General features: G+C 39.3%; 1 protein-coding gene across 2 annotated transcripts; it reads left to right on the top strand.

Annotated features, from left to right (window-relative positions):
• The first annotated feature begins 229 nt into the window (after window positions 1-229).
• ARGLU1 (arginine and glutamate rich 1) lies at window positions 230-10,693 on the top strand. Of its 2 annotated transcripts, none has more exons than XR_010079695.1 (4): window positions 230-1,872; window positions 5,875-6,100; window positions 7,955-8,523; window positions 9,798-9,862. XR_010079695.1 is itself a non-coding variant. In XM_063392405.1 (4 exons), the coding sequence occupies exons 1-4, from the start codon at window positions 1,517-1,519 to the stop codon at window positions 9,960-9,962; spliced, it is 831 nt and encodes a 276-aa protein (XP_063248475.1). In that variant the 5' UTR covers window positions 231-1,516; the 3' UTR covers window positions 9,963-10,693. The 2 variants fall into 2 exon arrangements, 1 of the variants encoding a protein (XP_063248475.1); XM_063392405.1 differs by having other exon boundaries at window positions 231-1,872; window positions 8,440-8,523; window positions 9,798-10,693.
• The last annotated feature ends 389 nt before the right edge of the window (window positions 10,694-11,082 follow it).

The raw sequence follows: 11,082 nt of genomic DNA, 5'->3' as shown, positions 1-11,082 counted from the left end.
CTGGATTTTGTCCAGTGACTAAAGGAATGTTTTGCAAGCTTAGTAAAAGTACTTAGAAAAAATGCAGACCTATTAAAAAAAAAAAAAAAAAAACCAAAAAAAAACCCCAACCAACACCTCCCCCCCCCAAAAAAAAAACCAAAAAAAAAAACCAAAAAAAAAAAAAAAAAAAAAACACCAAACCAAAACAAAACAAAAAACACACCAGAAGTTGTGAGTTGTGAAAGAGATGAAGGAGCTGAAATTGTGGCTCAAAGTGAAGAATGAGATTAACTACCTATAGATTGCACCAGTTTACTGAAATAAAGAATAACACCAGTTCCAAATTTTTTGATAGCACAAGCGGCTAACAATTACATGGCAGAACTGGGATAAAAACATCCTACACAGATGCCTACAAGAACCGGAATTCATACTCTGCCTGACCTGGATACCACTGAGTTCATACTCTGCTATACACCTGGAGCTAACAATGGACCGTAACTTCTACAGGTAAATAAATACATTTAAACACGACCAGGACAGCCCTTCCATGTGCCACACCGGAGACAAACTACAGAATGACTCCTGGCACCCCGGGCATCTCATCGGCCAGACTGACACAGCTGGATTGACATCCCCTCAGCTGGGTCGACGCTGGAATCAAGACTGATAACCTCTTTTTCATCTTTGTTTCTTTAATTCATCTTTCCCTTTTTAATTACTCTCTTCTCTTTCACCCTGCCCCTTTATCCAAAACCCACTGCCGTGTGCTTATACAGCAGGTCAGGGACTAATGTATTCATTTCTTTGCCAAGTGTGTAATGCATTTGATAAAACTTTCCGCTTTTTTGCGACCCCTCTGACTTTTGTCGTTCCTTTCATACAACGAACATTTACGAATCTCGGGTGATTCTTTTCCTTTAACAGTGGGTCTTCACAGGGACGCCAACAGAGGATTCAGAAATTCTTTTTCACCATTTAGTGGGGGCTCTAAGTGTTTGTTCGCAGCTTCCGTAATCTGAAGTGATAATTCCCTCTCTTCCCCGTACCAAAACAAAATAAAAAGAAAATAACCAAGCTTTGAGAGAACTTTCAGTAAAAGGAAACACAGCAGCTCTCTCTGAGGCGACTCCTCGGCCGGCGCGCTCTCCGCCGCCGAGGGGCCCGCTCCGAGCGGCGCTCGCCATTGGCTGCCGAACATTGCCGAGTACTGTCGTGCTACTCCGGCGCGGCGCCGGAGGCGGCGGGGAGGGGAGCGACCGGCTCGAGCACGGCGCGGTGCATTGTGGGGCGGGAGAGGAGAGTCACTGCTCAGGCAGGGCCGCCATCTTGGCTGCGTCCGGACTCGCTCCCGCTCCCGGGGCCTGTTCCTTTTCCTCGCAGCGCAAAGCGGTGGAAAGGGAGAAGACGAAGGGCCCGCCCGGGCGGTGCTGATGCGCGCAGAACCTCCTCGCACCTCTCCCGGGCGCCGCTAGCAAAGGGGGCGGGGGTGGTCGAGCGGTCGCCGGCGCGGCCTCTCCTCTGCTCTGTCGGGATGGGTCGGTCCCGCAGCCGGAGCTCGTCCCGCTCCAAGCACACCAAGAGCTCCAAGCACAACAAGAAGAACCGGAGCCGATCGCGGTCCCGCTCCCGAGAAAAGGAGCGGGCAAGAAAGCGCTCCAAGTCCCGGGAGAGCAAGCGGAACCGACGCCGGGAGTCTCGGTCCCGCTCGCGGTCTAACACGGCCCCCTCCTCCCGGCGCGACCGGGACCGGGACCGCGACCGCGCCTCCTCCCCCCCCGACCGTATCGATATCTTCGGGCGCACGGTGAGCAAGCGCAGCAGCCTGGACGAGAAACAGAAGCGGGAGGAGGAGGAGAAAAAAGCGGAGTTCGAGCGGCAGCGGAAAATGTGAGCCTCGGGCCTGCACTGGGGACGAGGGGGGTGGTGAGGGATGGGGGAGGAAGGGAAGTGCTCGGTGCCTCGGTGTCCCTCTCCCCGCGCCTTCTTCCTGTGAGCCAAGGCCGCCCGCGGCTGCCTGCAGGCGTTTGGGCCCTCGCCGAGGCCCGACCGATGCCTGTTTTCCCGCCATCCGCCCCTTTCTCAAAGCCCGGCTCCCTCAGGTGCGCTAGGAGCCGCCCACTCGGGGTGCGAGCCCCCCGCACGCCTCCTCCCTCTCGGCCGCCTCTGCCCGCTTCCCATCCGCCGCCGCCGCCGGGCTCTCCCTCCTGCGCTGCTCCCGAGCCTCCCTGTGCGGCGGAGGCCGCGGTGCCCCTGAGGCTTTGTGCTGCACTGCCACACGCCCGCCCCTCCCCTCCGTGGCGTGGAGCTTGTTACGCGTCGAGCTGAGGCATCTGGAGCTGCTCGATGAGGGTTTCGAGGGAACACTGTGCAGCTGCTATGTTAACATTGTGGGATTACTTTCTTGCCAAATGGGTCGGTGGGATCCGGTGACTTGTTTCATTTAAAACCTTGCACTTTTTTCAGTTTTATGTTATGGGTGTGTTTGTGTTATGTGTATAGTGTGGTTATTTATTAAGCCTGCAGATATAAATTCTACTTTAATAAACGATAGGGGTGCATTAATATGTTTAGCAACATATAAAATTATGAAACAGACCTTTATGCAACAGAGAGAAGAATGGTTTGAACAGCTGTAATCGGATCATTCTTTTTCTTTGAACACTACCTGTGGTCATTGGACCACCTAATCCAGAAATAGCACTTGTTCGACGTGTGAAGCTAAGCAGTGCTGTCAATTCTCATGTGGAGCTTTACTTCAGCCATAAGGGTCTCAGGAATTGCTAGTTGTCATTGTTGGGCTTCTTACAAGCTGTCACTTTCATTTTTGTTTGAAGATAATCACCTTTGCTTACTTCAGAATTTTGACAGTCAAAAATTTCCACAGTAACACAAAACTGAAAATTGACGTACTTTGACATACTAATCCTAGTTTTGTGGTTTAGGATTTTACTCAGTACCTAAATTAAGAAAAATATTCTGTGCATATCTACAGTGAAGAACTGGAATGTGCTTAAAAATTTGAGAATAGAGTAAATAGTTTATTCTAGTACTTACGAGCTAAGTACTAGAATACTTAGTTTAGTTGATGCGTAAGTAAATTTTCTATGTAAGATAGCTTTGAAATTTTAAAAAGCCCATGAAATCTGTATAGAAGGAATATATTTCAGCAAAACTTGCTACAGAATAGTAGACATCTGAAGAAGAATCAATATTGGACAAGATTGGGTGTGGAATTTTGATACTTCTACAATACACTTCAAATTTTAAAAAGAAAACCAATAAAACTTGTAGTAGAAAAATAGGGTATTTTAGTAAGTAATATGTAAATTGTGTTATGTATGTTAGTATAGATTCATGTTAGATAAAGAAAGAAGTACTTCCTTTCTGACAATAAATTAGTGGGCATCTCATGGACTGGAACTGACTTTCTTATGTCTTGTTCAAATCTCAATACACAGCCTAGCTTCAGCCCTTTCCTGTAGTGCTCATTTTCTTGCCTTACAAGTATGGCTTTTTCCCCCTCAGAAATTTGGTAAAATGTGATTTCTTGTCTGCAGATTTCATACAGTTAGTCTTTAAGAAGTAAATGGATCATACAAAAACCAGTTTTTTACATTAGTGACTTATCTGTTGCTCTGGAATCATAACTCAGTAGGCCAGAATGATAAAATGATAAAATACTGTTCATGTCATTAAAAAAAAAAAAAAAAAGTTGGTATACTACAGAATAAATCACTGAGATTTATATCTGTGTTTATAATTTCATTTTCTTAATAAGGTCTAAGCCATTGTAATATCATTGTCTGTAAGTCTAAAAATACATTTGATTGATTTAATTAAATTTGAATGGAGTTTGTTGGAGTGAGAAGAATGAAAGATGTGCAGGCATAGTGCTTAATTTGAGTGCATCATCAGCTGCTGAGGATATTTGAAAATCTGTTTCAGACACGAGTGTCATGGTATTTTTGTAACTGTGCACTGTCTTTATTCAGTTAGCTAACTTTTTTTCTAGATTTCCTGATATTAAATGTAAAGCTATTATAATCTAACAAAACATGAGAATATGAACTTAATTACAATTTATTTCTCTAGAATTCTAGCTTCTTAAGTGTACTAAGCAATATTGGTTCAGGATGGTGAGAGTCCTCGCTGCTGAATAAGAGGGAAGGGAAACCTTTTAAAATAGAATCATATTTAATATATAAAGGATGTTTAAACATTTGTGCACAAAGGGTCATGACTTGGCAGAGTACACAAACAGAGTGGTCTAGGTTTTTTGTTTGTCTTATATTGCTTTGGGGATTTTTTTTCTGAAAAAAATCACTTTGAGATATTTTGTGTCCATTTTGGAAAAATGAATGCTGGTCTAATGTGCCCCCAGCTAAATTTGCTGTCTCTTGTGGATTGCAAGACTAAAATTGGTCTTCTCTGGCCAAATGAGTTGAGGATTCCAAAACTTTCTACTGAAGGAGATCCACTTAATTCAGTACACTTTTGAAAAGATGACCCATGACCACGGGAAATTCAGATACCACCTTTGTGTTTCCCATGTTTATCTAGATAAGTAATCTATACTTCATCATCTCCTATTGCATATTTGTGAGTTGGGCCTTGGGTCATCCAAAAGTTGGTAAATGATATTTTTTTTTAATTAGTTTTTTCTTTAAATAAGATAGATGAGGAAAGATTTTTCCAAATGCGGTAAGAAAATGCAAACATTCTGAAAATGACAGGGTATTAAGCTATTACAACAGTAGTTGTTCTTCAAAATCCTGGATTTGTGTTTCTGACTGGCCAGAAGAAAAGTTTTGTAAGATTTTTCTGTACTTCACTGAATATTTGAAACAAAAGTTCAATATCAAGTTTAGAACCAAGTCTTCTCCCCAAAGCCCATAATAATTCCAGATAAATACTACTACATGAAATATAATTATAGAGTACTCATGGATGTTCATCCTTGGATATCTAATTGCCATGTTGTACTTGTGATTATTACCTGGATTTTTTTTTTCTGTATGTGGTAATTAACCTGAAAATTTACCTGGTGTTTTTGTATCCTTTTTAATGAGAAATTGAAACAGTGATGAGGCTGAGGGATAATACTGCTGCTCAGCTAAAATAAAGATAAGACATTTGAAAATATTTCCAAATTCAGAACATGGAAAGCTGCAGCTTGCAAGGATATATTTAGTGCTTGGTATTGATATAATTTATTTTGGGTCATTATGGTAGAAACAGAGTCCTGCAATAAAAAAGTCAAAAGCTGAAGTTATTGAAATTTATTGAAATTTGTTAGGGTACATGATTGGAAAACCAGATTACAGGTATAACACCTAAGAATCTTATGTAAAATATTGAAATCACAAATTTTATTGCTTCTGTTTTCTATTTTAAGATACTGGTGAGAGTGTGGTGCCTCTGAGGTGGTGGCTTTAAGGCAAGATTTTACAGGATCGTAGTGCTATATGTGGCTTAAAATTGAGACCATATAAACTTCTGCAGGGTGAATGGTGGTCAAAGTTGGTAGGGTTTGGATTTTTTGGAGGAGGGGGCCACGGTGTTGTGGTTGTTATTTTTGGTTTGAGTTTTTTTCTCTTTTTTCCCCCCCTAGTTGTGATCAAGAAGTAGTATGATAAGTTGTCTTCAATTCAGTCTGTTGGTATATAGAAAGATGCTAAATATGGAATGGTCTGAATGGATTCCCTGTGATAGGAATCCCTGTCTGCCTGAATAGTCTCTTTCTTTAAATGTACGGCAAAATATTCTTTAAATATATAATCTATGTGTAAAAGTTATTTAGTAGCATAGCTGAAGCTGTGTGTTGAAGGACTTCCTTTCAGTGCCAACGTTATTGATTAAAAATGTAATCCTCATGTTTGCATTTTGCAGTCGTCAACAAGAAATTGAAGAGAAACTCATAGAAGAAGAAACTGCTCGAAGGGTGGAAGAACTTGTAGCTAAACGCGTAGAAGAAGAGTTGGAGAAAAGAAAGGATGAGATTGAGCGAGAGGTTCTCCGCAGGGTGGAGGAGGCTAAGCGCATCATGGAAAAACAGTTGCTCGAAGAGCTCGAGCGACAGCGACAAGCTGAACTTGCAGCACAAAAAGCCAGAGAGGTAACGCTCGGTCGTTTGGAAAGTAGAGACAGTCCATGGCAAAACTTTCAGTGTCGGTTTGTGCCTCCTGTTCGGTTCAGAAAGAGATGGAATACAGCAAATCTAATTCCCTTCTCATGTAAACTTGCATTGCTGCGAAACTTAATTTCTAGCCTATTCAGAGGAGCTCACTGATATTTAAACAGTTACTCTCCTAAAACCTGAACAAGGATACTTGATTCTTAATGGAACTGACCTACATAATTCAGAATTGTTTGAAACTTTTGCCATGGCTGCAGGATTTATCAGCAGTCCTTTCATTTTGGGGGAGGGTATTAAAAAATATGTAATTATGTATCCTTCATTTGTTTCATTTTGTTTACCTAGACTGTAAGAGGCTTTTGCCTTCAGCCAGGCAAAAAGCAGGGTCCAGCAGTGAGCTGCAGTACCTGTCTTTAACAAATAGGTTTCTTATTCTTCATTTAAAATGAACATTTTCCTTGAGCATACATTGGACTAATTCTGGGACTTCGAGCATAAGCCCATCCACGTCTTCACAAAGGATCTCTGTCCAAATCATTATATCCATTTTTAATAACTACTAACAACTCCTTTTTTTCTTCGTAGAACTTATAAAAGAGCAGGTTGCCCTTGTCTGAAGTCAAGCTGAACGTGTGACTTGGGTTTTTGGGGCCTTTTTTGTTGTTTTGTTTTGTTTTTTAATCAGCAGCTGGAGCAGAAGCTGAAAATGTCTTTCTGTGAGACAGTAATTTGCTACTAAAGGCTTTGATGCCTGCCTGCACCAATCATTCCAGGATCCAGAAATTTCAAGACAAACTTCAATCTGTAGAGGAAATTTGTACTAAATAGTCATAAGTGTCAAATGCTTTTTCACTTTGTATGTCCTATGCAGTTTATTTTAAATTAATAATTTGATTGGCTTACGAAAAGAGAGATAGTAGCAATGCAGCTTTCCCCTTCATACTAAATGTGACTTGTCAGTCACATAGTATCAAATTAAATGGAAACAAATGGAATGCTGAGTTACGATAAATATTAAAAAGAATAAATAAATTATACTTTTTTTGCAAATTCAGACTTTGTTATCAAAGAGTTTGAGTTGAATTTACATGTTCATAGTCAGCAAATTTTTCATATTCAGAGGTTTTCATTTGATCAGATGGATGAGTTGTTTTTTTAAAAAATATTTTTGGTATCATTGTCATGTGGAGAAGTCCCACCAGTTCCTTGTAATGCAGAATGAACCTCCATGCCTGGAGTGAAGTGTGCTAGCTAGTAGCTGGTTACTAGTCATAGTAAGAAGTTTTCATATGCTTGCTTTGTTCGTATTAACTTTTTTTTCTTACACAGACACAAACCTCTGGCTAACTTTAAATCTTCCAAATACAAAAATAATTTGGATATATATTATGTGAACTGAAACACTTCAAAATTTTTCACGCAGTCTTCATATTTGAGTTGCATAACAGAGTTCCATAAAATTCACCAAGAAAACAACAATTACAAGGCTTTATTTCCTGATCTTGCCTTCCCTGGACTCCTGAATTCCAAGTTCATACTGCAGACAGTTTCAGCTGTCTTAAAATTGTCAAAATACTGAATGTTAAGTCCATTCTCCCCATGAAAGAAGCCCATAGCTCCATGAAGTATGGATTACCATTTGTATTTTTCACTAACAGTAAATGTATTTTTCTTATTAATTGTTTGCCTTAGGAATGATTTACATATTTTTGTTCCTTCTTACCATAAACATCTGCATTCCTCAGCTCAGCCTTCCTTGTATGTTGTTTCTTTATAAATGGTTGAGCTGCTGATGCAGGTATTGCCAAGCTAACAGTACAAATCATTTTAAAGAGGAAGCTGGCGCGTATGGCAGCCGAGGAGCACACTCTGCAGGACACTGGACAAGACAGTAAATATTCAACTTTTAATGCTGATTAAAGGAGTATAGGTAAAGAATACGTAGGTATACTTAATTGGTGAGACAAACTATTCACTTTATTTATATTTTCTATATTACTTTTTAATTTGGTAAATACTATCCAGTTTTTGTAGTTGTCCTTGTTGATTTGTGTGATATTAAAATTCTAGTAATAAATTGTCAGGATTCTATGATTAGGGAGGGTTTAGTTGGTTGCTGTTTGGACTGGGCGGGATGATGTAAATTGAGTGCTAGAAACCAGTTTTAGTGGCTGCACAGTTTACCGTTGTGAGGCAAAATAGGTGGCTGTAAAGCTGCCACTTTAAGTCAGTTCACAAAAGAATTCTGAGAAAGATTAGCGAACATGCAGAAATGAATATTTTACTTTACTAACATCTTGCCCTGTCCTCCCCTTTAGGAAGAAGAGCGTGCAAAGCGTGAGGAACTAGAGCGAATACTAGAAGAGAATAATCGAAAAATTGCAGAAGCACAAGCTAAACTGGTATGTGAAGGTGTAGTTAACTGTTCTGTAGGGGAATACAGGTGTCTGCCAGATTTGAACACAACTAAAATTAACAAATCGACCCTTTCTAGGGTTTACTTTGTGTATTGCTAGTTCCATCAGTAACACTGCTCTCCTTCCCCTAAGCATAAAAGACCAGATCCTTAGCAGTAACACTAAGCTGGTAAAATAATTTAGATGCAGTTGATTTAGAGGGGAGATGGCTGCCTTCAGAATTTTAAAAGTACATTTTAACTCTGTCTCATGGGGAGAGTTGAAGTAAGTTTGCAAGCATGTTCAGCTTTGTGTGACTAATTCTGTTTTGTTGAGTGGGACAAGTACAAACTAGATTTGATTCTAGTATACAGCGCTTCAGCACTTCTACATCTACTTGATGCAGAAGTGCTGAAAGGGACTTTCAGCATAAACTTAAGATGTGTAAGCTAGGAAAGTAACTTATGTTGGTCTTCAAGTCCTTTTAAATCAGGTGCTTGCCACATGAAAACATTCAGAATGATTTAGCTGATTCGAATCAACTGATGATAAGACTAATTAATCTGCTTTAAATCCTGATTGAACTCTGTCAGTTTCAATGCCCAGTTAATTGCACCTCTTACATATAAAAATGAGGCTTCTTAAATCTTTTTGCTTGAATACATCTGCTTTAGATTTCTTTCTGTTTCACCATTTTCTCAACCTCCTATGGTGGAAACGGGACAAATGGAAAATTTAAAGTATTGACTGATGTAATGAATAAATCAGCACCTTTAGAAGACCACTGGGAGAGCTGTAAGAACCATAGGTCAATGTAAGGATTGACTAGTTGCAAATCAGGTGAAGATGGTTTTGGATTGGGGTTTTTAGATGGGTTTTGGAGCAGGGAGACCTTGGCCTGAAGGTATGTGATTTCATTATTTGTGTATATTACTTCAGCTTACATGTGACAAGTGTTGGGGCAATTTCTGTATGTATCTAGTGTCTTTCTTAATTAAAATGTAATGTGTTGTTTGCAAAGCAATGCTGAAAAACATGGTGTGTGAGCACTCCAGATTTCAATACATTAGTTGTAGAAAGTTCTCAGTGTTTCTTCTAAACCCAGTTCAAACAACCATTTTATAAATAGTTTCACTGAAACCAACTATGGCACCTAGCTCAGGCAGAACTGCTTACATACTTACGCAGGATTCAACCTGTTTGCAAGTTAATACGGACTTGTAAATTGCTTTTATGACTACAAAATATGCTGGCCTAAATGTTACCATTTTCCTATATAGGCTGAAGAACAATTGAAAATTGTTGAAGAACAAAGAAAGATTCATGAGGAGAGGATGAAACTAGAACAAGAGAGACAGCGTCAGCAAAAGGAAGAGCAAAAAATTATCCTGGGCAAAGGAAAGTCTAGGCCAAAACTGTCCTTCTCCCTAAAAAGCCAGGATTAAATTTCAACTCTGAACTCTTAAAAGAAAAAAAGAAGCAAACAAAAAACAACAAAAAAGGAAAACAAAAAAAACCTTTGTATGGTAGCTTCATGTTGAAGTGTTTTTTTGTTTTTTTTTTCTTTCTCTCAAGTTTTTTTGGTTTTTTTTTTGGTTTTTTTGGTTTTTTTGTCTTTTTTGAAAGTTGGAAAGTTAGCTTGTTCTAATAGGGGCTGTGCTCTGCAATTCTTATTTTTTTAAAACTTCCATTAAGTTAAACCCTTATCAGATCATCATTGCCTTTTAGAGGGTAATCTGTTTTCATCAATTTTGTTTCCATACTGGTGGTCTGAAGCAACTCGTGTCACTTTATGAACTGTGGATGATCTGATAAGGTTTTACTGACCTACTCATCAGAGTTTGACTCTGATAATTGACAGAACTTTATACTGGGTATTGCTGACTTTTAATGTTTTTATTTTAAAGTCAGTAAATACATGAGTAAATTGCCATAGTATTACTGGACCTCTGTGGTTTATTGTTAAATCAGTGTCCTATGATACTGTCCCGTTGTTGCGCTTGATGTTCCTGATACAGGTAAGGAAATAGTTTGTCATTTCTGCTATGAATACATAGAGAGAATTCAGTATTGTCTCTGTTAGATTTGTTTTTATTACATTGACAGCATTCAACCAGCGTTCCCCATTGTGTAAATAAACCAATTTGCTGAATAAAGTGAAAGTCTTAAATTCGTACGTTTAAGTAAATTTTTTTAGTACACTTCTATAAACAGTTATAAGAGTGACAATTCACATTATTAAATTCAAGACTATAGTGATATTTTTTTAAATTTTGCTTTAAACTATTTTGGCTTCTACTTAAAATGCAAAATCACACACAGTAAAAAATCCCTGCAGTTGTGAATGTTACTGATGGCTGCTGCTGTTTTTATGAATGTTGGTTTTTATTCTGACAGAGACTTTTTTCACCTGTAGTATCATGTTTAAACGGCTGTTTGGCTTACTGCACCCAGACTGATAGTTCTGATATCTAAACCCCTTCAGTTCACCTCATAATATAATACATTGTATAAGTTAAGGTCATTACCATATAATGAATCTGATGAATCTTAAAGGATTTAAAA

Source organism: Prinia subflava, chromosome 3, assembly GCF_021018805.1.
Source record: "Prinia subflava isolate CZ2003 ecotype Zambia chromosome 3, Cam_Psub_1.2, whole genome shotgun sequence".
NCBI lineage: Eukaryota > Metazoa > Chordata > Aves > Passeriformes > Cisticolidae > Prinia > Prinia subflava.
This window is presented reverse-complemented; position numbering and strand designations above follow the sequence as displayed.

Excerpts from the sequence above, each read along its gene's own strand:
- ARGLU1 (XM_063392405.1), top strand. The coding sequence starts at position 1,517 with ATGGGTCGGTCCCGCAGCCGGAGCTCGTCCCGCTCCAAGCACACCAAG. Across the intron at positions 1,873-5,874 it reads TTCGAGCGGCAGCGGAAAAT|TCGTCAACAAGAAATTGAAG; the intron begins GTGAGCCTCGGG and ends TGCATTTTGCAG. Across the intron at positions 8,524-9,797 it reads CAGAAGCACAAGCTAAACTG|GCTGAAGAACAATTGAAAAT; the intron begins GTATGTGAAGGT and ends TTTCCTATATAG.